At 42.0% G+C, this 24,710-nt stretch overlaps 1 protein-coding gene across 2 annotated transcripts in view; it reads right to left on the bottom strand.

Annotated features, from left to right (window-relative positions):
* The window catches only part of MACO1 (macoilin 1), a 77,471-nt gene extending 57,265 nt beyond the window's left edge, over positions 1 to 20,206 (bottom strand). For both annotated transcript variants that reach the window (XM_063139937.1, XM_063139938.1), the window contains exon 1: positions 20,060 to 20,206. In XM_063139937.1, the coding sequence (XP_062996007.1) occupies positions 20,060 to 20,139 (80 nt within the window). In that variant the 5' untranslated portion in view covers positions 20,140 to 20,206. The remainder of the gene's footprint in view (positions 1 to 20,059) is intronic.
* Positions 20,207 to 24,710: the final 4,504 nt, after the last annotated feature.

Here is a 24,710-nt window from a genome sequence, read left to right as displayed (position 1 = left end):
CCTCTCCAGCCTCCATCCCTCCCCCTCCCTGATGCCTCAGCTAGACAGGGAAAATGCCTGCCTTGTTGAAATGCAGAGCAAGAGAAGTGTTCCTCCTGCTTTGCATAGGATGCCCATCAGCTCCCCCCACCAGTTCGGAGGCAGACAGGAATCTGGATAGGATTGTGCCCTACAGCAAGCACATACAAAGACCTAGTATTTTTCTCTTTTTTGTGCTATTGGTTTCTTTTTTTCTCCTCTCCAAACTTTAATTAATCTAAACTTGGGGGGGGGGAGGGGAGAGCACGAAGGGTTCTGCTGTTAAAGTATTAGTTCTATTCTCTGCCCTTCTCACAAATATCAGAACTTCCACATTAGCTCACTCAAGAGTTCTTTCCAGGGTGGATAAAAATAAATTATTTTTTCAAATAAATAAATTTTAAAAATCAGATTTTTTAATTTAAATCAGATTTTTTTTAATTTAAATCGGATTTTTTAAAAATAAAATGCTTTTTTAGGAAAAATCTATCTAAAGATAGTTTTCTATTTAAGATACATTATAGTCCAAAGATTATTCATCATGAAATAAGGATTAGTTTTTAATTATGTAGCATGAGGCTGTTTAAATTTTTTGGTAAATGAATTCCATTAATCCATTCACAATGTCATGCTCTTCCAGAGGTTTCTGTAAGATTATTTTTCTCTTTCCAATAAAGTACAGCAGAAAAGTTGTCCAAATATGAATGATTAACCTATTAAACTGGAGATAGTTCGCCTCGCAATAATTTCATAATTATTTATCTATGATGTGTTTTTAATAGTATAACCAAATCAGTATTTTTTTATATATAACTGTAAAACTAATCTGAAAAGTTGCTATCCTAAAAATGAAACCTCCACCTGGTTGTAAATATTAAGATTATACCAGCAAGAATGAGACTTTGGTAACTCTGAGTTGTGTAAAATATAGTGAGGAAGAGTGCACTTTTTTTGGGGGGGGGGGAAGTCACATGATTAAATCAAGTCCTTCTGAGTAGTGATTTAAATCGTGATTTAAATCATGATTTAAATCAAATCCACCCTGGTTCTTTCTTTACAACACCACTTCAAAATAGCTCATATGCGTCAGTTACTGATAAAGACTTTGCTTTGCATATCAATTTCTAAGACTGAGCTTTTTGTCCTACCACTTTACCTGGAGGAAAGCAAATCTTCTCAGAACCAATCATCTTTCTATTTATGACCTACAACTCATGACACAAAACAGCAAAACTCTGATATAGCATAAACCTAAACCATGAATGAGCCCTGCACTTATGCATTCCCTCCTCTCTTGCGTGCTCCACTTGATTAATAATTTGAGCAAACTACAGTTTGCTGTTACATGCAAAACAGCAAACTATGATTTGTGCAAGCCATGAAACCAGAATTGGAAACCAACAATTAACTCAAATCAGGGAAGAGGAAGGGCATAAGCAAAGGGTTCATTCATGTAATGCCAAACTGTGAACTAATCGCCAAGCCCTAGAAGCAAAAGAGCAAAACTTTCAAATTTGTCCTGCTTGAGTTTATAGGACAATGAATTGCAAACTTCAAGTATTTAAGAATGATGCTGAATCTGCAAGTACTTTTAATTGGGAATTGGAAAAAGACAAAGCCAGAAAGCAGGAACACTGGACCTGCAGATATAGATAAAAAAGGTAGTTAACTGTCAATAGGACAACACCTATGTTACTATAAGAGAAAGCAACATGAGCAATAAGGAAAGTGTGGAACTATCCTTGTATTACATACTCCTTGTCCTAAGTCTCCTTCAACAGGGAGAAACATTCCTCCTACACCCTATTGCTAAGTTGTAAGCTGGAAATTGTATTGTTGTAGTTGCATGTAACCTATTATACAAGCCAATGTGCTAAGATCCACAGTATGTAAGATACTGTTTCAAAGCAATTGGATTGGACCAGATGGATTTTTACCTTTCTATGTTACAGGCCTGTCCAAAAATGGAATTGAAAAGCTATATTACTTTTTTTCAGAAACAAGAAGTATAAGGCAATATCTTACTACACTAACATCTGTCAGAATATGCTTATGCAATCTTTTGAATTACAGACTATAAGAGCAGTTAACTCATTTTTAATTTAAATGTTTGCCCTGAGGACAAGTCTATATATAAAAAGGGGGAATGCACATGAGTGTATATTAGAATAAAGCCCATTCCATTTTAGCTCTGTCACCTAGCCCACACAGAAAATTACTTCAACAGTTCCCAAAAATGCTCACAGGGTTTCCAGGAGCAGAAAGTTTCACAGCTGTAAGAATGACAATTAGAATTATTTTTCCAGCTTTGCAATATGATGTCAGAATAAGAGGCGTTTATTCAGGACACATAAATGTTCCTGAACAAGTCTGATTAGATAAAAAAAAGTGCAACTCGGCTGCATGAGGTCAAAGAAAATAAAAAGACTCAGGAAACAGTAAAGCAGTAAACAAGGAAACAATATTACTCATGATGTTGGTGTGACAGTATTATATATGATAAAGAATTTCATTTCCAGTCTTTAACTAAAATTATGGCCAAATAATGCAGGTAATATTTAGGGAAGTTAAAAAGAATTCAAGCCCCTTTATAGAAAGGAAACTTGCAAAAGAGAGAAACATGTGGAAGAGTTTGTTTGTTTTAAAAAGGGGGGGCTACATTGACACAGGAAGCTGTTCTCCAGGGTCACCCACTCATTCACTCTCCTTCTCTCCCTTTCACTCAAATGCACACTCGTGGGGAGATGTACGGGGAGCGTTACACGCGCCCCTTCCCATGCACCAGCTGTCCCTGTGAGCCAATCCGCTCCACGTAAACAGAACTCCCACAGCACTCAGTTGTTTGATGGGCTGAGGGGAACATAATTTTCATGTCAAGGATGGTGAACAGGGATGACCCTCATCCTCCCCCCTGCAAACTGCACTCTGCACCAGCCTAGCACTTAGCTGAGTGGTGGGCTGGTGGGAGGGGAAACACAATTTGAAGAAGAATTCAGCAGAGGCAAAGTTTGGTGATAACTTGGTCATCAGTGCAGGCTACCCTGAAGGCCACTAAGGGCTGCTCACATATGTGCTAACTGATCGGGTTTTTTAATTGGAGATGCCAAGGAATCCTCTGTATATAAAGCATATGCTCTACTACTGAGCTACAGTACCTTTCCCACTAAAAGTGGTACATGTTAAACATGTAACATATACCACATCTCTGCCCTATCACCAGAGAGGTATCTTTATACTGCAGAAATATTTGTCCAGGAGCTCTCTGGGCTGGAAGTTAAATTATACTACTTGTACACCATGCTTTCATGGTGGAGAGGGGACATGGTTTAAAATAAATAAAATGTAACCATTTCACATACTTTGAATTAGACATGTTACATTTTTAACATGTAGCAGCCTAATGCGTGAAATCGCCTTCTAATACTATATTCCTTCAGTATGGCCTTATTTTAATATTTTGTTGCACCATCAACATGAACCAAGTTGAATTTGGCTTTCCCTATGAGTATTATGATACTTTAAAAGAGAACAAACTAATCCATCATTATCAAGTAGAAGATTAACTAGCCATGTGTAAAATCTGGGCATGGGCCAAAAAATTTTTTAAAGTCCTATCAGCTTGAATGGATTTTATATAGAGAGAGCACATTGGGTGTTCAAAGTACTTCATATTGCTGCAAGGATTACTGAGGTAATACAACGTAGATCAGTATTATCATCCTTACATTACAGGTGGAAAATAGAGGTCAAAACTGAGAGAATAGTAATTTACCAAAGACTAGCACAGCCTTGCATTTTTGCTAATGAACTTATGAAATGGAAAAATTTCCATGGAAAAGTAAAGCCCTGGAAAAAATCCCAGCCCACACCACTGATTAGAGGCAGGTATGTAGAAGACTTTGACCACCATGTTGTCTTCACTACATAAGATAGAAATCTAACTATTGGGAATATGTATATAAAGCATATGCTCTACTACTGAGATACAGTACCTTTCCCACTACATGTGACATATACTACATCTTCTATTTTTCCTCTGTGCAAAAATAGAAGATCAAGCAATAGAATGGAGGATTTGTATAAAGAAATCAATGCAGATGGATAAGACAGTATCTTAGAACCTTATATTACACTACATAAGAAGAACACACTGAAATGGAATACAAATCTCCCATGTTAATGTAGAACTTCTCTCAAAATTAAAGTTGCAGAAAACAAACATTGAACTGGTTCACAAGTGTTGCCCTACCTAGGGTTTGTCTGGCAGACGATTGAACAAACCATACCTTCCCCCACCCCCTCAATTCCTAGGTTGTTTCCCTCTTCTTTTGTGTGTGGGTGGGGGCATAGGATAGTTTGAATTCCTGGATCCAAGGTTGGAGTCAGCCCTTCTCACCCCCTTCCCTTCACAGCCAATGCAGAGAGAACCACATCAGCTACCTCGCCGCCAAGGGAAGGTGAAGGGGGCACTCTTGTGGGCAGGGAGGGGACTGGGCAGCCAGCTTACCTCCTTGTATTCAAAATGCCTTTGCAGCACTGTACTACTGGCATGTGGAGCAGTGGCTACCACTCCTGCCCAGCGCATCTGTAGCCTGATGAAACCACCCATGAACAATCCACAGTTTGAGTTGGCATGTAATGATAACCCATGGTTTAAACATCTCAACAAAGTTCACAAACCAACAACAATGGGTTCTCTTTTGGGGTTGTTTGCACATTACAGTAACCCTGAATTCAATAACCCATGGGTAAAATAAGCTGTGGATTAATATTATGTGCAAACCAGGTCATTAAGTGATATCAGGTTATTACGTGCCATGTGTAAATGATACAAAGAAGGGCATCAACAATGAAACTGAAGGATTAATTACAGGGGATATAAAAAGAGAATCTCAAAGGCTTCTTCTTTAAAAAAAAACAAAACCCAAAATTAGAAGTAACAAATTCCTTAATTAGTGTAAAGAACAAAGGGACAGAAAATTTCAAACTGTAGTATGTCAATTTGAGACAAAGACTTTAATACAGGCAGAGGAGAAAAAATTCTGATCTACTCAAAGTGAGTGAAAGATTTCCACATACATTTTTGGCAGCAAACTTCACTCACTACATATGAAAGATGTAACAACCAGCAATGAGAAAGAAGTACATGCCAAGTTCTTAACTAGATGGGAAAATGGAAGTGGGGAGGTTCCAGTAAAAATGCCAGAACAATACCATTAATATTTGGCAATCTCAGTACTCAGTACATTATGTATTAGTCACTAATAAATTCTTCAGTAAACAGATATCGAAGAAGTAAAAAAACCCAGACTGTCATATTAGAGTAGACTTGCAAACCAGTCCATGAACATTTGTTTTAACAGCACCTCTTACGTATATCAATCATTTATGGCCTAAGAAATGGGGAGTGGAGGCTGAACAAGTTTTTGTAAAGCTTCTCTGCCTGGCCTTCTTGAGGCAATTTTTAGTCACCATAAGTGAGTGGTTGCTTACAAGCTTATTCCAGAGCACAGCTGCATGTCATGTGCTGGACTAGAACAGTAGCATCAATTAGCCCATTTTAAGCAACCATCCAAAAATTAACTATCATTTCTTCAGAAAAGGCACGTGGTGCAGTCTTCCGGGACTGTACCATTTCATGTAGGAAGTGCAAGTTTGAAAGCCTCTGCACATTGAAAACTAATTTGTCAAAGAGAAGGGTAGGTTAGAACCATTCCTCTGACATGCAATCTTTCTGTACGCTGGGGCATTCAGCCACACACTCTGAATTTCTGCATTCTGAAATTGGAACAATCCCAAGAAAACGACATTGCATGACTTTTCTGAATGTGAAGATCAGCACCCAACAGGTGCTGAACAGTGCATTTAGGGCTGTTGCTGGAAGAGACTTCTTTAGCTACAGGCCTGGAGGCCTGGCTGCAGTCCCACCTCCAGGATGCTCTAAGATACCATGAGCAGAGGAACATCAGAAAGTGGACTCCCAGCCTTATCAGCATTAAAACAATGAGAGCAACCAACAGGCTTCTAGGCTAATTTCAAAATTTGACACAGCAAGAAGTGAGCTCTTTTTCAGTGGCTGCTTTCAGCCACTAATTATTCCCAATTAAATCCTGATAATTTGTTACGATTTAAATCGTGTTCAGTTTTTGTATCTTATATATTTCTTAAAAATACTTATCTCCTCACATTTATCCTCTAAAAAAGGAACAAAAGGTTGGTAGAACTGTCTTCATCACCATTCTATGGACTATCCTTCTGAAAGATTCCATAATTGAGGCTTAGTCTGTATTTTTACTTTAACTTCTCCAACTCGATTTCCAAATTTTAACACTAAATATTAGCTGCAGGACCTTTCAAAACAGTAAGGGGGTCTATTGTTATTTATGGCATCACAGCACCATAGTGTGCCTTGATGTCTGGAAGTATTCAAGAAGAGATGGTATCCATCACAAGGGAGTTCAGTCCCAGGACAATACGAATAGTTTCTGAGTGGATGAGGGAAGGGGAATAAGTAGACAACTTTAATACAACTAAGTCAAATCAGCTGTAATTCTCACCATAAAAAATGGTTCTCTACCAACATCCTGATCATTGATGTTTTAAGTTCTAATCATTGAGGTTTAATTGCCTTGCCAGCGAATTCAGAAACAGTAAACCTTGCAAATGGCTCATGTGGAAGAGTACAAAGAATTACCTAAGGTAACCTAGAAAAACCCCATGTCAGAAAGGAATTGTTGTTTAACAATTGTGAAGAATCTTGAAGCGCTGAATGTTGATCGGAATAAGTACTTTTTACCTCACTTTCCTTTCTATGATCATCCAATCTTTGCATACAAGCTGCAGAGAGAAATGAATAAATATGCTTTTTCTGAATACTGCTGGGAGACTCTTGTAAATCTGGTCCATTCTCTCATAACTGAGCCACTGCACTAACACCTCTGTTCACTCTGTTATTGCTAAAGTGGTCCCTTAGGACTAAGCTGTCCAAATAATTAGGTAACTGCTCTTATAGGCATGTGTCTAGTTGCGAGTAGGAAGTAGAAGAGTCCCTTCTTTTATCACAAAGTCAAGCAAAGTAGCCCCACTAGCACTTAATGTATAACTATGACATTACTATATAAAGATTGCTGCCACTTTAAGGCAGGTCAAGAATATGCCCCATCCAACCTGAAAGTGTACAGACCGTAAATAATTTGATTACATGCAGCTTCCCTCTCATGTCATGACCTACTGAGCCAATATAGGTGATAGAAGAGAAGAGAAAAGGGGGATTACATTCAAAAAATTAAAATTACATCAAAGAGGCTAACATCAGAGAGGTTAATCCCATTCTTTCTAGAAAGGCAATTTACAATCTGTCAAGGAGGCATGCTTGCAGAAACAAAGTTTGTAAACCATTGTGGCTTGGTTAACTAGCATGGGCTGTTGTTGGGTTATCGGAGGGTTAGCGCCCAACAAGCCATGCCGCCCAGGTTTGGATGAGCCAGGAAGCCACACCAGCAAGGGTAATTAGGGAAATCTGGCTCCCATACAACATGTTTTATCCTGGTTGTGCTTTTTATATTGTATTTTGTATTTGTGTTTTCAGATTGTTGGTTGTTTTTATGCTCTTTATGGTTTTAATTTTTGTGAACCGCCCAGAGAGCTTTGGCTATTGGGTGGTATAAAAATGTAATAAATAAATAAATAATGTGCAGCCACTACGATCTTGCTAACCAAGAAATGAAGCTTCAAAATGGAGACGAAAATATAATTCAAATAAGACAAGTCCTAGAAGCAGCATGATACTTCAGCTTTAGAAATATACATGGACCTGGCATATTTGAAGATGACAGCAAGAATGAAAGCTCTGGCATTCCTCTAGAGCCCTTCCTTGTAATAAAGCAGTTGAGATGCAACTTATAGGATTATGATGTTCAACAAGGGCCTTTTAACAAGCTAAGTGGAAATTCAGGAGAAAACTCCCATGAAACTTTAAGCAGATATACCAAACAAAGTATTTTGGAATGCCTGAAATGAATTCACTTGTCGACTTGGCTTCTCCCAAAAACATTTTTTAATTCAAAAAGGGAAAATAATATTTTAGAACAGAAATATATTTCAATGCTTGAGGTAAAAGAACACATAGAGAAGCAGGTTGGAGGTTGCACAGTGGCACAAGCAATCAAGCTATAAACATCTATCAACAGGAGTTTTAAAACATATTATTTTGGTAAGAGGTAGCCAACAGGCACCTGCGAGGTCAGAGATGACCCACATGATGCTGCCAAGGCAAGCAGTATTATCTGAAGTGCAACAGCTATGCATGCAGCTTCACTTCTGTGTTTGTCGGCAAGCCACACCTCACTCTTCCCAACACTGGATTGGGATATGCCTTGGAGGCCTCTGTGTCATTTTTCCCTTCAGAACTGGGAAGATTGAAGGTTGTCCTGCCTCCGAAATTGCACCTGACTCTCCAATGTTCTGGACTGAGATTAGGCTGTGCTGGTTCCTGGCCCTTGGCAGCTTGGACAGGAGGGATCCATATCCCTGGGCTGAAGTAGATGGCCACCCTTGGTTCAGATTGTAAAGGGGTGCCATATATACAGACATAAGAACTCCAAGAACAAACTGCCCACATATGGACTACAGTCTGTACACTGCACTAAAGAGACCCACTCAGGAATTTGAGTGCATTAGTGTTCTCCATAAAAGCTTCTTCATAAGATGTTAATATCTATTTTATATGTATTTGCTTTTACCTACTATCCACTGCATATACAGATCCCAAGTGAACTATAAATAGAATCAGTACATTATCACAGCATATGATTTTCAACAATCTGCTTTTCAGTTCTTTCTGAACATCTAAAATTCTCCTTCAAGAATATTACAGCTGTACAGCTGAACTCAATATTCCTCTCACTTTTGCTAAGGAAAAAATACTGAGTCCACCATCACCACCAGTAAAATTCCATCTTGACCAATAGACTCAAAATGTGCCTATGCCTAAAAGGTCACTTAATGATCTGCCATTTAAGGAAGCAAGAAAGCTTGATTCTTAAAATAACACACACTTGGCTTTGCATGGTCTATATCAAGTTATTCTGTTGTTCCAGAATACAAGCAATTTAAAAACACAATTTTCTTTGACACCTAGAATGTAATTTTGAAACATTAATGAAATTCTCTTTAGAAGATTTAATAAAATATATAAATAAATCTGGAAAAACCTTGTAATTCAACAGTGTCCAATTATGCTGCAATGGTTGCATTAAGTACTAAGAGATAAATAGGGTCCGTGGCACTTCTGTATAGGAGAACCTTGGGCTTGGTATCACAAACCTTGGCCTACAATCCTGCCTCTCCCACACTGCTTTAGTACTTGCTTCTCATCTTAGAAAACCAGACAAAAAACCTCACATGTGCAACTTGTCATGCCTTGTAGGTACCCCAGCATGTATTAGAGAGGCAATACCTTAGGACCTGACTGTGCCACCTTGCCAAGAAGGTTAGCCATCACAGCTATAATAATTATGAACACAATCATGCTTTTGAATCATTTTGGACAAATTATCTACCTTAATATGTTTAATGTGGATTTTATTGCTTGGGTCCTTTTACAATATAGTTGTGATGCTGTTGGTTTTGATTATGAGGCTAAGCGTTATTGGATTTTCATGATTTTAGCATTACTGAATTACATTGTTGGTCTAAAAGTTTTAAATGCTGTACATTCTCTTGGGATTCTTGGGCATAGAGGCAACTAATACATAAATTATAGTATACAAGATCAGAAGCAAGCCACACATTGTATTAAGTCTTCCTTGCTGAAAGAATATCCTACCTAGTGTGCTGCGTTCCTATTTTGATACAGCAAGTCTCACCTACTCATGACTCTCGATGAAAAAACCAATCAAATGAAGGTATCTTCATAACACTTGAAATGCATGAAAAACATCATTTCTTTCCATTCATCAGAATTCTTTCCCTTTTCATTTGCAATCTTTTGCATGCTTTGATAAAAAGTCATCCTGTAAACAAGAGCAAGTAGTCAATGCCTTTCCTGAAGGGGAAAGGCTGGGAAAAATATTTTAGACAAAACCCTGTGCAACTACTCCCACGAGGCCAAGGAAGTTTTGGATTTGTTTTTCTTGAACAGCAGCCCCAGCCCCCACCAGACCACATAGCAGACTGCTTTGGGAATTGAAAGCATTAAAAACAGCCAGTGAAACTCAGAGGGAAGGGGAGAGATTCCAGCTGCTTAAAGCCAAAAATCCTACAGGACACATCCACTCGGTTGCAGCAGAGGGAGAGGTGAGGAAGTACGACCACTCCATCACCTTGGGTGGGCCCAACTGCCAATTTGGCTCCTCCCCTCCCAAAGCTGTCTCCTTTTTTGTCCCTTGTTTAGAAATGATCATTTTATACAAAGTCAAGAGCAGGCCACACATTGTACTAAGTTTTCATTGCTGAAACCTATACCTGCTGCCTTCCTACTTTGATGCTGGCAAGTCTCACCCACTCATGCCTCTTGACGCAAAAAGCAATCAAATCAGTGTATCTTCACAATGAAGAACTCTTGAAAGGCATAGAAATCAATGTCATTTCTTTTTTTAAATATCACCTGTGCCAGAATTTTTTTGGCGCTTTGGATATTATTCATGTATTACAAGCTTTCAAGTGAGCCCTAAAGACTAATTTATTTACTTTGGCATATAACTGAGTCATCCCTTATTAGGTGTCATCGTATTTATGGTGTTACCTGATTTTAATTGTGATCTTTGGTTTTATTTTTGTTTTCTTGTTTTATCATTGCTTTATTTTGTGGTTTTAAAATTTGTATGCTACCTTGGAAGAGTTTTTCCTAAAAGGTGGCTTATAAAAATTTAAATACGTACATAGAGCAGTAGTCATGGGGCCACTGTGTTTCACCTCTGCTGATTCTGTAGCACACAAAGGAACAACAGCTTGTGCAATTGGGGTGCTTGTAAAGATAAATCCCAGAAATGCTCATTTCCAGATTGGGACAGGTCAGCAGAGCTACCTTCTAGGAGCTCCACTGACCTACCTGGTTCCAGAAATTAACATTTCCCCTCATATCAGGTTACTTTTGGAAGTACGAAAGCCCCGTTGTGTGAGCGGTCAAGAGTTTTGAGAAAGGAATTCAAGGAAATAAGGGAGGGGGGTGTACATAGGCATTTCCAGGCATAATAGCTCAGTTCAGATAACACGTTAGTGTGAAAATGCAGTGTGAAAACTCCACTCAACAGCTAAGTTTCTAGGGGGTACCCCCGCACACACACACACACACACACACACACACACACACCATGTTCTAACTCCACCATTGTGTGACTGTGGGCTACCGTGGAGTTGAGTAAAATAGGCTTTTAAAAATAGTAACAGCAATAAAGAACAAACAACATTTTCAGTAATAGTACTTAGCATTTAAATAAAACTTTTAACGTATTCAGAGTACTCCACATACAATATCTCAGTAAGCTTTACAACAGCTTTTCAAAGTATGTCAGTATTATCATATTATATATTACTGTGGTGCTGAGGCTGAGAAAAGAATAGCTTGCCTAAGGCTACTTAGTGAGTTTTGTAATATGAGATTTGAGCTAGGAATTAGGGAGCCAGTGTGCAGAAGATGGAACTTTGGCCACCAATGTAAAGTTCAAACAGTTACTTATCTATGAAGTTCAATGGGTGACTCTGGGACTGTCAGTCCCTCTTAACTGACTTTACAGGGTGCTTGTACAGCAGCAGTGGGCAACTTGTGGCCCTCCAGATGTTTTGGCCTACAACTTTCATCATGCCTCACCATTAGCTGTGCAGGCAATAGCTGTTGAGAATTGTAGGCCAAAAAATCTGGAGGGCCACAAATTGCCCACCCCTGTAGTTCGGGGATGGCCTTATCTTCTCATTTACTTGACCTCAATAGAGGAAGGGTGAAATAGAAATATAAAAACAATGGTTTTTTTCCCATAGCTCACACTAGGTTTCAGTAAAACAAAACACTAATTGCATCACATAAAAGTTCTCCCTTTCCTATCATTGCTGAAGCTTCATCAGCAGGAGCACAACAGCAACACCGTTTGATAGAGATGTAAAAAAAACAAAAAAAAAAAACCTTTTTTTCCTCAGGAGTTTCAGAAAAATAGAAAATTTTGGAAAAATTGAAAAATTAGCAATACTAAGTTCTCTAGTGCTCTTTTCAGTTCTAAAGTCACTTTGTTGCTTTAAGAGCCTTCCTCAACCTGGTGCCCTCCAGATATTTTGGACATCAGCTTCCATCAGCCTCAGGCAGCATGGCCAAAGGTCAGGAATTCTGGGCGAGGTAGTCAAAACCTCCAGGGGCACCATGTTGGGGAGGGCTGCTTTAGGAACACAAAGCAGCCTTTCTGTTCCTAAAGTTATTTTATGCATAACTTAGTTTTCTCATAAAATTATCACTATATTTAAAAAAAATTAAAAATAAACTCAGTAAGTAAATTTGTAATTATTGTCTGAATAGATTAGAACTACATTAAATGACTGCTACATTATCAGAAACCCAGGAATCTATAGAACAAAACCCAACTGTCAAGTATGCACATTTACTGTCAAGAATGCACAATGGTGATTCTGTTCACGTGTTGGGAAAGTGAGCATAAATATCTATCAGTAAAATATACTTTAGATTAATAATTTTAATAAGGAATGAAAAAACTAAGCTGGGAATCTTACAGAGATGATTAAAAAAATACCCCCATGGCTTCATTATTTTCAGACATTGCACATCTCTATTCTTTCTATAAACGTATTACTACATAATTTTTAGAAATAATTTCAGGGGTAGTAAAGGCTAGGTAACAATATGTACTTTGTCTTAAATTCTAAAAGAAAATATTTCATAATCCAAAGCTGTTCAATTTTTCCAATTTGTTGTTCTTTTAAATAGAAAAACCAAAAACAGTATTCGGGGGGGGAAACGGGGGGAGAGAAAACTGTTTTTCCCCCCATGAATTTTTCCATGCTTTTTCCAAGTCTTCACATCTCTACTATGCAATAAGAAGTTCAATATAGTCAGAGGTTGATTTTTGATGCCAGATATGCTATCAACCTTTCACCCCCAAAAAATTGAAGAAGATGGGAAAGCAAGAGGCTTTGTTTAAAAAACAATCAACAAATACCAAAGATATTAGGACTCCTAAAAATGGAAAAACTAGCAACCATTAGATATTTATATGATAGACTGTGGACATTAATATGGGTAATTCATATTTTGGAATTTACAGAATCATATAATTACCAGATTATATACTTTAAATTCTTTTTGCAATCTGAAAAAATATGTGAATTTATACAAGTTAATAAATATGCATGCCTTTTTAAAAATACATCTCTTAATTTCTAGTTGATATTTACTATTACGCAACAATTTCTCACATTTCCTTAGCTGTTTTATACTCAATGCAGTTTTAGCAGAGATATGTTCATGCCTCCACCTCAGCTGGAAGCCAAATGCAATCTTCTCTAGAAATAAGATCACAGAGAAAGCTGATAGCTTATTAAACATGTTACTGTTTACCACAGACATCAATGGGAAGAGGCAGGCTGACAATGCCATATAGACCTGCAACATTTTCCTCAAGTGACCCACTAATCAACAGCATTTTGTATTTTCTGACACACTTAACAATTCCTCTTCTGGCCTAGGAGTCTTTTCCTTCCACCCCTCAGGCAACAGTGCTATGCTCACGCTCATCCACCCCCAACATCTCTGCAGGAATGTTCAAAATTAAGCCAACAAATGTATTTTGTTTCTGACATGAAAGAATAAAACACAAAGTATTCTGCTATGTAAGAATTAAGGTAGTATAGGGATCTGCTATGGCAAGAACAGGAGGTGGATTGCCCCCACAGATCAATCTTGCAGGCTGGATGATATCTTCTTGCCTTCCATCCCTTCCATTTTTTGTTTCTCCATGGCAGAAGAGGCATGAAGCTCTGCACAAAGAAGGCAACTCAGCTGGCTCTTCAAGGAGCCACTTCTCCAAGCATCAGCCAATTTGCGCACCTCTTCCGCACTTTGCGTGCTGCCCCAATCAAGGCGCCATGGCAAGCGTCTTGGCCAGCACTTAAAGCCACTCCACCAAGTGGCAGCCCAGTTGGGTAACTCCTTGGGGAACAAGTGATGCGCAAAGGGGGCGGACTCTGCTGGCGCTTCGAGAAGCTGCTCCTTCAAGTGCTGGCAAAGTCGGGCACCTCCTTGGGACGAAGCACAAAGGGACTGAACTGCCAGTTCAAGAAACACTTCCCAACATGGTCTGAATCCCTTTCTCTATGCAGAAAGAGGAATGGGGTTCCGTGCCTCTCGCAGAACAGAGAAATGTAAAAGAAGGCAGGGATGAGATCGGGAAGGGGGGGCTGGGAAAGGGCTGGGGCAAGTGGAGGCTCCTCTGCAGGCAAGATTGGGGACCTCTGCAGGCGGAACTTGGCCCACAAGCTGGCAGTTCAACACTACTGCACTATGGAAATAGCTAAATTCACAAATTAATCTGCTTAATGAATTAACCAAATGTTTGCAGTGTATGCTGACCAGATTACACAAGTTCAATGGGCACATTTACTTTAAATTTTGCAATTCTTCACTCCATATTTGCAAGAAGGGTGTAACAGCTAAGAAACACTAAAGCTGCTGTGACCTGGTAAAGCAGCAAAGGCAGGTCTGTGCAGCATTCTGTCCGTGGCATATGTAAGGTAAGTCTCCGCTTTGTGCCAGTCTTCACCGGCCTCTCTAGGGAACAAAAGCAGGCCTTCCATTCATTCACAGAACTGGTGAACCATACACAAAGCCCTCGCCACCCACTATTGGAAAAATACTTTAATTTTCCGTTTGTATTTTTAAAACATACAGTCTTTTACAGAGTGAGGAGCTTCATAGGCTATGTCATCCTTCCTCAGCCTTATGACCTCCGGATGGGTTCAACTACAGCCAGTCGTGCTAGCCGGGAATGTTGGTAGTTGCATTCCAACATACCTGGAAAGCACCAGGTAGGGGAAGACTGGGCTTAGGTCTACCCATATGCAGATTAATGTTAATAAAGCTGTTGGAAGGGCCATTCGCCTGTGCCACGTTCCCTGCTGCTACTGACTTCAGCCACCTCAGCACTGTATATTATACATGGCATAAACAGCAGTGTAAAGAAGCACTGTGCTCTCCCCAGGAGTGCCGACAGCCATGGACAGGACTCATAGAGTCCACCAGCCTGTTGAGGACCAAAGCGGGCAGATGCTAATCCTGTGAGCTCTCATGATATATGGTCTCAGCTGGACTAAAAGGTAGAATGCCAACTTTGCACCTAATAATCAGTTCAATGAAGGAGGATAGAAACCCTACCAGTGGTTTAAGATCATAAGAAGAGCCATGCTAGATCAGACCAAAGGTCCATCTAATTGAGCATTCTGTTCACACAGTGGTCAACCAGCTGCCCAAGGGAAACCCACAAGCAGGATATGAATGCAACAGTGTTCTGTCTATGTTCCCCAGCTACTGGTGTACATAGGCATACTGCCTCAGATATTAGAGGTAGCATGTACACATCAGAACTAATAGCCATCCATTGCCTTATCCTACATGATTTTCTCCAAACCTCTTTTAAAGTCATCCAAATTGGTGGCCATTGCTACATCTTATGGAAATAAATTCCATAGTTTTCCTATGTGCTGTGTGAAGAAGGATTTCCTTTTATCTGTCCTGAATCTCCAACCAATCAGCTTTATAGGATGGCCCAAGGTTCTAATATTATAAGAGGGAGAAAAATGTTTCCCTAACCACTTTCTCCACACCATGCATAATTTACCTCTATCATGTCTCCCCTTAGTAGGCTTTTTTCCTAAGATAAAAAAATCCCAGCTGATGTAACTTGTCCTCATAGGGAAGTTACTCCAGTCCCTTGATCATTATAGGCAACCTTTTCTTTACTTGACATTTTCATTGAGCTGTCCACCACAACCCCAAGATCTTTTTCTTTGTTGGTCACTGCTAGCTCAGAAGACCCCATCAGCTTATATTTGAAGTTGAGATTTTTTGCCCCAACGTACATCACTTTACACTTCTTTACATTGAACCGCATTTGCATTTTGATGCCCACCCCCACCCTATTTGGAGAGATCCTTTTGAAGCTTCTCACAATCCCTTTTTGTTTAAACCACCCTAAATAATTGGGTGTTATCAGCAAATCTGCCCACTTCACTGCTGGTTCTTAATTCCAGATCATTTATGAATAAGTTGAAGAACATTGGTCCCAATAAAGCTCCCTGAGCCAGCCCTCTATTTTTGCAAGGAACTTGCCACCCTAGGGTCCCTCTCATAGTGATCATTGAAGTTATCCACAAACTAGAAAGTCTTTGTTTTGTTTTAAGTAACAAGGAAAGTTGAAGAGAGTACTCAAAACTATTGCTTTCTGAAGTCCCAGACAGTGTTTTGGAATCACTGAAATAGCCTGCCAAGAGTTTTCCTAAACATATTTAAGAGTGCTACATATTGTTATATACAACATGCAAAAGAGACATGTGAAAAATGCATGAATAAATGAACCTGGGGAAAAATATCTTGCTGTGCTTAGGCAATTAGCTATGGAATATTTTGTAACAGAACTGTGACTTCAAGTGGGCAAAGTCTCTGCAGAAAAACTAGATTTTCATTTATTTATTTATTTATTTATTTATTATTTATTATTTATTTCAGGATTTTTATGCCGCCATTCAGCCAAAAAAGGCTCTCACGGCGGCTTACAAAAGTATTTCTTGACACTGGAGATGACACTCTAGGACTACTGCCAGTGCCTGGAGGGCCTGAGAACAGTCATGGATTAGTTTCATCCTAATTTATTTTTAAGATGCTTGTTAGGTCTGTGACTTCTCTGAAGGCAGAAGTCATAATTTGGGTAGCAGTGGGTAATAATTTGTCCTTGTTCCTTCTTTTCAAGTCTCCATAAAAGCACAACTCTATAGGCTTGACCAATGATAAGTGCAGTTTTGTCTGCCAAAACTTTGCATCTTTAAGACATCACAATATTTCTGCAACTTGTGCATGCTTTATACACTTGAGGGAACCACACTCCTGACTGGAAGAGTTGAATAAAGCAAAGTGCTGTGCCTAGCCAATTCTCATTCCTCTAACATTAAAAAATGTATGTACAACTAGCAGAAATGAAATTGCCATGGTAAATATCAAGCCTTTAATATCTTTCTCCTCAGAGAACATGAACAGACTCTTAGTCAGTGCCTTTCACTCTGACACAACTTTAAGAACAAGTCACCTTACCATACAGTTCTACCACCAAAAGGGTATATAGCTGTACAAAGCAGAAGTGAAATAACTCTGAAGACCAACTGTGTAACCACAAATTGAGAAGAAGGTCTGAAATGAAGAATCCCATGAAGACATACCATATTGAGAGGAAGTGGAGGGGGAACCCCAGGGACATTTAAGCAAACTTTTGATCCATGAAAAAAATAACACAGTGATCAGAGAGTGAAGATCATAACAGGAGGAAATGTGAAATAGGGATAGTGGCCTGAGAGGAGACATCACAAGGAACAGACAGTCATTTGAAAGAATGTAAGGAAGTGCTAGGAAGCAGGAAGGGAGAACAGTGGTGGAAAACATGTTTTGAGCACATAATTGTTGATGTGTTACATATATACTCTAGGAGGAGACACTGAACAACATTGGTAATGCACATGGGAAGGACTTAATATGATGAAAACACATGGGAAGGACTTAATATGATGAAAACACATGGGGGGAGTGGGAATCTCAGAACTCATTTGTCATGGGGCAAAACATATGGTGGAGATGGCACTCTAGGACTACTGCCAGTGTCTGGAGGGCCTGAGAACAGTCACTGAAGAGGATGACAAGTGGAAGGATAACAAGAAAAATGGGGGTGGGGGACACCTAATGGGAGAGTAAAGACAAATGCAATCATTTTGGGGTTCAAGAGGAAGCTCTCTGGTGGGGACAGAGAACAGGACTTCTAACTGCAGGGCTATCGGGCGCACAATAGAAGTGGAGAGGGGCTTCAGAAGACTAGTCTGGTACAGCATGAGTGGCAAAACCAAGAGGTAGCAGGATGATATTTCATGGGAAGTGTGAGCTCGGAGAGAGAGAAAATATCTCAGTAGGAAATTCTTAAGGGCAAAAATCTGGGGTGATGGTATAAAGCAATTCTAAAGGTCTGTCTGTGGAGAAGAACAATGAGTGGGTCCTCGAGGGGTAGGGTAGCTAGGACCAAGGAAGGTCTCACAGCACAGTATGTGGAGGGGCAGGACTGTCATTGTAAGGGAGGCCCAATGGCTGAGTGAGAAAAGGACCTGGGAAGATTCTGTCAGTGGGGCACCACCCTATCTGGAAGTACCTTAAATGCAAGAGTTGCCAGCATCTGTGTGTGGATATGGGGGAGACTCTAGAGCAGTGTTTCCCAACCTTGGGTTGCCAGATGTTGGACTACAGCTCCCATCATCCTCATCCAGCACAACTAATGGTCAGGGGGGATAGGAGTTATCTAGCAACATCTGGGAGCCCCAAATTTTGGAGAAGCTGTTCTAGAGGAAGGGTGGATTCTAAGGGCAGTGTGTGTGCGTAAAAAGGAAAGAGACAGGTGGGAGGGCAATTGGGTTGGAGGTGTGGATTCACTGGTGTACCACACTATGAATCTAAAGAAAGGCTTTTGTGGGGGGTGGGGGAAGTGGTCTAAGGACAGCTGTCAAGAGCGGGGAATGTGCAGCGTGTGTCTGGAAATTGGGCCAGAAGTTTGGCTTCCAAGAAAGGCATGGTAGAGGCAACAACGCATGTGGAGGGAGAACTACATACTTGTGCTGTCACTTGCATTGAAGCTTCTGTAAAGGAAAAATGGTCAGCATATGTATATTATTGATGGAAGAGAGTATTGCGGTGTCCACTGTGTGTGTGTCCGGGTCGGGGGGGGGGAACAGGTTTGCCAAAGTATGTGTGCATATGTGTACATACATGCCCATATACCCACACACACACACACACACACACATTGAGACTATACAACACCTGGGACAGAGCTGTGACTTCAGGAAAAAAGGAAAGGAAATCTGCCAGTAGACAACCCAACGTATGAAACAATGTCCTAAAGGCAAGAGTTGGCAGTATATATCTGGGCAAAGAGAAAGAGGATCCTAGAGGAAGGATTTCCAACGTGAGGGTGAGGGAGCAGGCAGGCTGTTAAGTGCGGGTCTTCAACCAGTGTGTCAGGACCCATGGCTGGGTCGCAGCCTCACCGAAGCTGGGTCTCAAGAGTAGCACCAACCCCATAGAAAGAGATGGTTAAAAAGAAAGGCCTCCCCCAAATACACGTTTGGGTTGTAAGAGGGTCTTTCTCCATCTTTGGAAAGGCAGGCTGTCACTGACTGTGCATTGTGTGTGGGGGGGGACAGATGTGGGGAGGGGGCGTGGCTTCAAGGGAAGGGAGGGGAGGGACCCCCACCATGTGTGTGTATATGGCGGGGGGGGCGCATGGGGCTGCCAGTGAAGCATTTATGGGGCGTGTTTGGGGAAAGTGTGCGTTTTTTGGGGGGGGGGGGAGGCTAAGAGAAAAGAAAGACCTGTGAGGAGACGGGCTGACGGGGGGAGGGAGTGTTTTGTGACGGGAGGGGGGAGAGAAGAGTATTGTGTACTTAGGGTCCGGGGTAGGGGGTGTCGGTCTTCTTCTGAAGACAATGGCCCAGAGCTCCAAGGAAGCGGGGCCGTGAGGGAAGTCTGAGGGAGGACAATGGGCGGGAAGCGGCGTGAGGGGAGAAGCAGTACGGGGGAGACGGCGAGGGAGGGGCGTGGGTGTGAAAGGGCCCGGGGGGGAGAGAGAGAAGAGAGGCGGAGGAAGGTTCCCCCACCCGCACCCCCACCCGGCCATGCTCGTCGGTGTCTGTCTGAGGAGAAAGAGAAAGCTTCGGCGGCCCAGAGGGAAGGGAGGGACCGGGGAGGCTCCACGGCTGCCCCTGACAGGCCGGGGCGGGGCGGGGCAGGTGCGGGCCATACCTGCCGTAGATGCCCTCAGTGATGCGGTTCCGCTTGAGCGGCCGCCGGAGTTTGCTGCAGTCGGCGCTCCGGCGCTTCATCCTCCCGTCCGGCCCGACGCGACCCAACCCGGCCTGGTCCGCCTGCTGCTGCTGCTGCTGCTGCTGCTGCTGCTGCCGCTGCTGCCCCCCGCCGTCTCCTCCTCCGCCGCCGCCGCCGCCGCCGCTCCTGCCCCACCCGGGTCACAGCGACAACATCCGCGCCCGTCCGAGCGGCCCGCGCGGAGGGCCAATGCGAGCCTCGTCCTCGCTTCCGAGGTGCCTCTCTCCCCCCCCCCCTCTCCCCCTTTTCTTTCTTTCTCCCGCTCCCTCTCTTTTTTTTTTCCTCCTCCCCCCCCCCGAGCCTAGGAAACAAAGAAATAAAAAATAATTTCAGATGTGTCCCTCCCCGCCGCCGCGTCCCCGCGCGCAGCCTCCACGCACCGCACCGCCTCCTTTCAGGCACGGGCCAATCGGCAGAAGGCAAAACATGAGGCCGACGGACGAGAGAATCAATCAAAGCTGGGGCAAGGGGAAGAGAGGCGGGCGAAGGAGCCAATGAGGGGATCGAGGCGGGCGATCCCGCCCCTTCCCAGGATGGCAAGCCCCACCCAGCAGCTCTAACAGCGTCCAGCACAGCCCGTGATAGTAAGGCGTTGGCCGATTGATGGGGAAAATGCCCAATAATTGAACGGAAAGAACCGAAGTGGGCGGAGAAACTTAACTATCAACCAACGGAAGGAAAGAAAGGAGCTTTTTTAAATCCCACCCCTCGTTTTGACAGTAGGTACGGTCCCTCATATTTTGATTGATGGGAATGTTGTCCAATAAAATCCGAATAAAAGGCTCGCGTAATTCAAGGACCAAAGGTAAAAAGAGGCAAAGAATGGTGAATGCCGCTGCATTCTAACACAGCTTGCTTACGGGCCCGCCCTCTGATGTGCCTGATAGGGAGTTTATCCAATAGAGATCAGGTTTGACGAAATGGCACTAAGAAGAACCAATAGGGAATGGGGAAAGTGAGATTTGGGTGTAACGGCCACGTAATGTGACCTGGGAAACCGAGTCTTCGCCAATCAGGGAGGCGTTCTCCCCCCCCCCCCATAGCCTTTTGTTAAAGTAGCAGCTGCTGCTTTTTTGCCAAAGGAAGGGCTAGAGAGCTTTTGCTTTGGGGCGGTATATAAATGTAATAAATAAATATTGAATGTATTCGTAGTTCCCAGACAGGCTTTGCTATGGGAGAGGCATTTGCAGCCTGGACTAATATTTTGCCCGTTTGCAAAAGGTGGATTGTGTGTGTGTGTGTGTTTATTTATGTTCATCACATCTGCCTTTGTGTGTGAGAGAGACCTAGAAGAGATCTGGGGATCTCGAAAGCTTGCACAACTTTGGGGAGTGTGTGTGATCTTTTGGTTGATCTAATAAAGGTATTGCAGCAACATCGATTCTGGAATTTCTCTATAGTCAACAGGACTACCTTTGCTCTTTTTTTGTTAATCCAGAGCATATTTACTTGGGGGAAAGTGCAACTGATTTTAATGGAACTTACCTTTGTGTAAACGTGCTTAGAAAATCCCTCAATCTGACAGCTTGATCCATTCTGACAGCTTGTTCCCATGCAATGAATGGGAAGTAAGGCTAGAAGTACCTAGAAGTAAGGCTGAAATCTTATACAGGTTTACCTGGGAACATGGCTTACATCAGAGGAAACAATGCACAGGACGGGGCTGCAGTTGTGGTTAGAAGAAAAACATTGCAAATGAAAACGTGTGCTGGGACTTCACTTTATTTATAATAAAACGTACTACCCTGCAAATGGAGATGCCCCCAAACAGCTAACAATTGTAAAACAATTTCACTACCAGGGCAGGGAGTTCCATATTTTGGGTACAGCTACAGAAAAGGCCCTCTCCTAGGATGTAGGAACCTTGCTGAAACTCAGCAGATCTGGGCCTGGCCATGCCTGGATAGGACGCTGCTGCGTTGGGTTCCATCGTTAAAGAAAAGCGAGATAGAAATGCAATAAATAAATGAGTAACCAATCCTTGGACAAAACAGACACAAACTAGTTACCATCAATAAAAGTATTTAGAAAAGCCTCGCCCCACTTTTCTCACAGAGACCCAAAGATGACTAATAATGCAAATTAAAATGTTTTTGCTGCAAATGACTGTAACCCGAAACCAGTCTTCCACAACCTCGCACCCTCCTGATGTGTTGTACAACTCCCCTCATTGGCCATGCTCCAGATGAGCTGTACAAGCTCCCATTGTACCCCAGCCAGAATGGCCAAGGATGGAACTGTAGTACAATGCATCTGGAATCGTCTGCTGATACAGCCTGAATCTTTATTATTAATCCTCTTCATGGTTTTCACTGCTTGCTGCCACCAGCTTCATTTGATACTGTTTGAGGGCTGTCAAAGAGGCTTCTATAGGAGCTATGTGCAGGGTTGGTTAAGATGGATGTTCAGCAAGCTTCTGAGGAGGGAGGCCGAATCCAAGCAGCTGTCATAAAGTTTCCATGAAGATGGGACAGCCAATCCCATCTTCATGGAAACTTCATGGCAACTGCTTGGATTCTGCCTCTCTACAGGTTTCCTCAGAAGTAAGTCCCACCATATTTATTGGGGCTTACTCTCAGGTAAATGTGCAGCAATGCAAGGTGATAGTATGCAATGGTTACTTGGTAAATCCCATTTTAATTCAGCAAAATTTACTCCTGGATAAATGTGCACAGGCTTGCAGCTTTAGCTAGTAATCCCTTGCAGAATCATTTGGGAGCATGCCCAATTAAGAGCACAATTGCATGTGTACTCAAAAGTAGGTCCCTTTGGCTCCAATAGGACATACTCCCGGATAAGTGATCGTAGGATTGCAGCCTGAATTAGTGTTGTTGAAACAGTATTATTACCTGTGATTGCTGCTGTGAATGGATCACTCTTCTTATCTTGTATTCGTTTAGGCTTTGGATAGAGATGTGACTGGCCTGCTTTCATCCTTTGCTCTTCAGGGCCTTTTGATACCACTTCATCTTGTGTTCTGTCTCTATAGCCCATGTCAATATCTGGCAGTTGAAGATAGCATTTCATGAATCTGATAAGTTGGGCTCTGTTCCACATACCTGTTCCAAAACAAGATATTTTGTCTCCCCCCCTTTAATTTTAATACAACACATCAATCGCTAAAAAGTTTACCATTTGCATTGTTCCCCCCACCCCCTTCTCTCCCTTCGGATTAAAATTTTAGCCTTCCAGTGCCGCAGAACACCTTTCTTGGTTTTGCTACAACCTCTGCCAACGTGGCTTATCTTTCTGGAAGTCATTTTCGTTTTAGTTGTTAGAAGTATTGTCAGCTAAATAGGCTTAAAAGGTAGTGACTGGGTTCACAAGTCACGCTAAGCCATCGTGGGTTGCATCATGGGTTGCAGGAGCAGGGTGCCCTGATGGTCTCCCGCTACATGTGCGGGAGCCAGGGCTTTTTCAGTGGCTGGCCCCCGGTTATGGAATAATGTGCCCCTGGAGATTAGACAGGTTCCCACTCTCAATTGCTTCAAACGCCTTTGTAAGGCGTTTTTATTTTCACAAGAGTTTGGGGAGGGGGTGGTTTAAATTGGGGTTGAGGGCTTTTAATAGTTTGAGGGTGAGGGTTTTAATGGAATTGTCTTAATGTGGGTTGAGGGTTTTAATGGAATTGTTTCATGTGTTATTGTAAAGCGTCTCGATGCCAGAAACGGTGAGGCGGCGCTATAAAAAAAATGCTTTAAATAAATAAATAAATAAATTGGAGAGCGATTCACTATGGGTTTGTGTGTTCCCCCCTTCACTCCCATGAAGGGTACTTTACCCACCCCCATTACCTAATCTATGCACTGGAGGTAACATGCTCTGGGATGGGTTCTTGTATCGTTGGTCAGGTGCATCTTGGGTAAATCAGTAAAAAATGTGGTGACCATTGACAGAGTCTCCTAGAGCGTCTGGAACTTCCAGTCACGGACAATTTCTATAGTCACTGTCACATAGCGACGAGATGGAATGGGCAGCTCTGTGTGATTTCGGCGGCTGCAGCTGAGATTAGCGTGGAGCAGGAGGATGGTTTTTAGCCACAGAGCGGGGATGGGTAAATAAACCACAGTGTGCCACATGGTTGCTGGTTGTGTGAGGGGCATGGGTGTCGCCCCATCCTCCATGATCATTTGAATAGGGCCAGTGAGAAACATTACAGGATTCAGAATAGTCACCATCTTTTAGCCCATTCAAAGAAATTCTTTTGTATCTGGTCAAGAGGGCAGGGCTCCTGCAGCTTTAACTGTTGTGATGAAGAGGGAATTTCACCAGGTGCTGCATGCATACAAATGACACCTGCTGAAATTCCCTCTTCTAGGCAACTGTTAAACATACAGGAGCCCTGTCCTCCTTTCCATAGGGTCACCCTAACTAAATTTGATTTTAATGGGAACAGCAGCAGGGAGTTTTCCAGGGGATGCTTCCAGCTGTTAACTGGTACAATGTTCCAAACAGTCCTTTTCTGACCCATATTAGGAGCTGCTAGATAATTTCATTTTGCCAGCAGGTGGCTTTCTATCCATTTCAAGCATCTTGTATATAAACATGGATGTGGGCTTTTAGCATATCA

This window comes from Elgaria multicarinata, chromosome 13, assembly GCF_023053635.1.
Source record: "Elgaria multicarinata webbii isolate HBS135686 ecotype San Diego chromosome 13, rElgMul1.1.pri, whole genome shotgun sequence".
NCBI classification, from domain to species: domain Eukaryota; kingdom Metazoa; phylum Chordata; class Lepidosauria; order Squamata; family Anguidae; genus Elgaria; species Elgaria multicarinata.
Note: the sequence above shows the minus strand (reverse complement) of the source record. Positions and strands in the feature narration are given on the sequence as shown.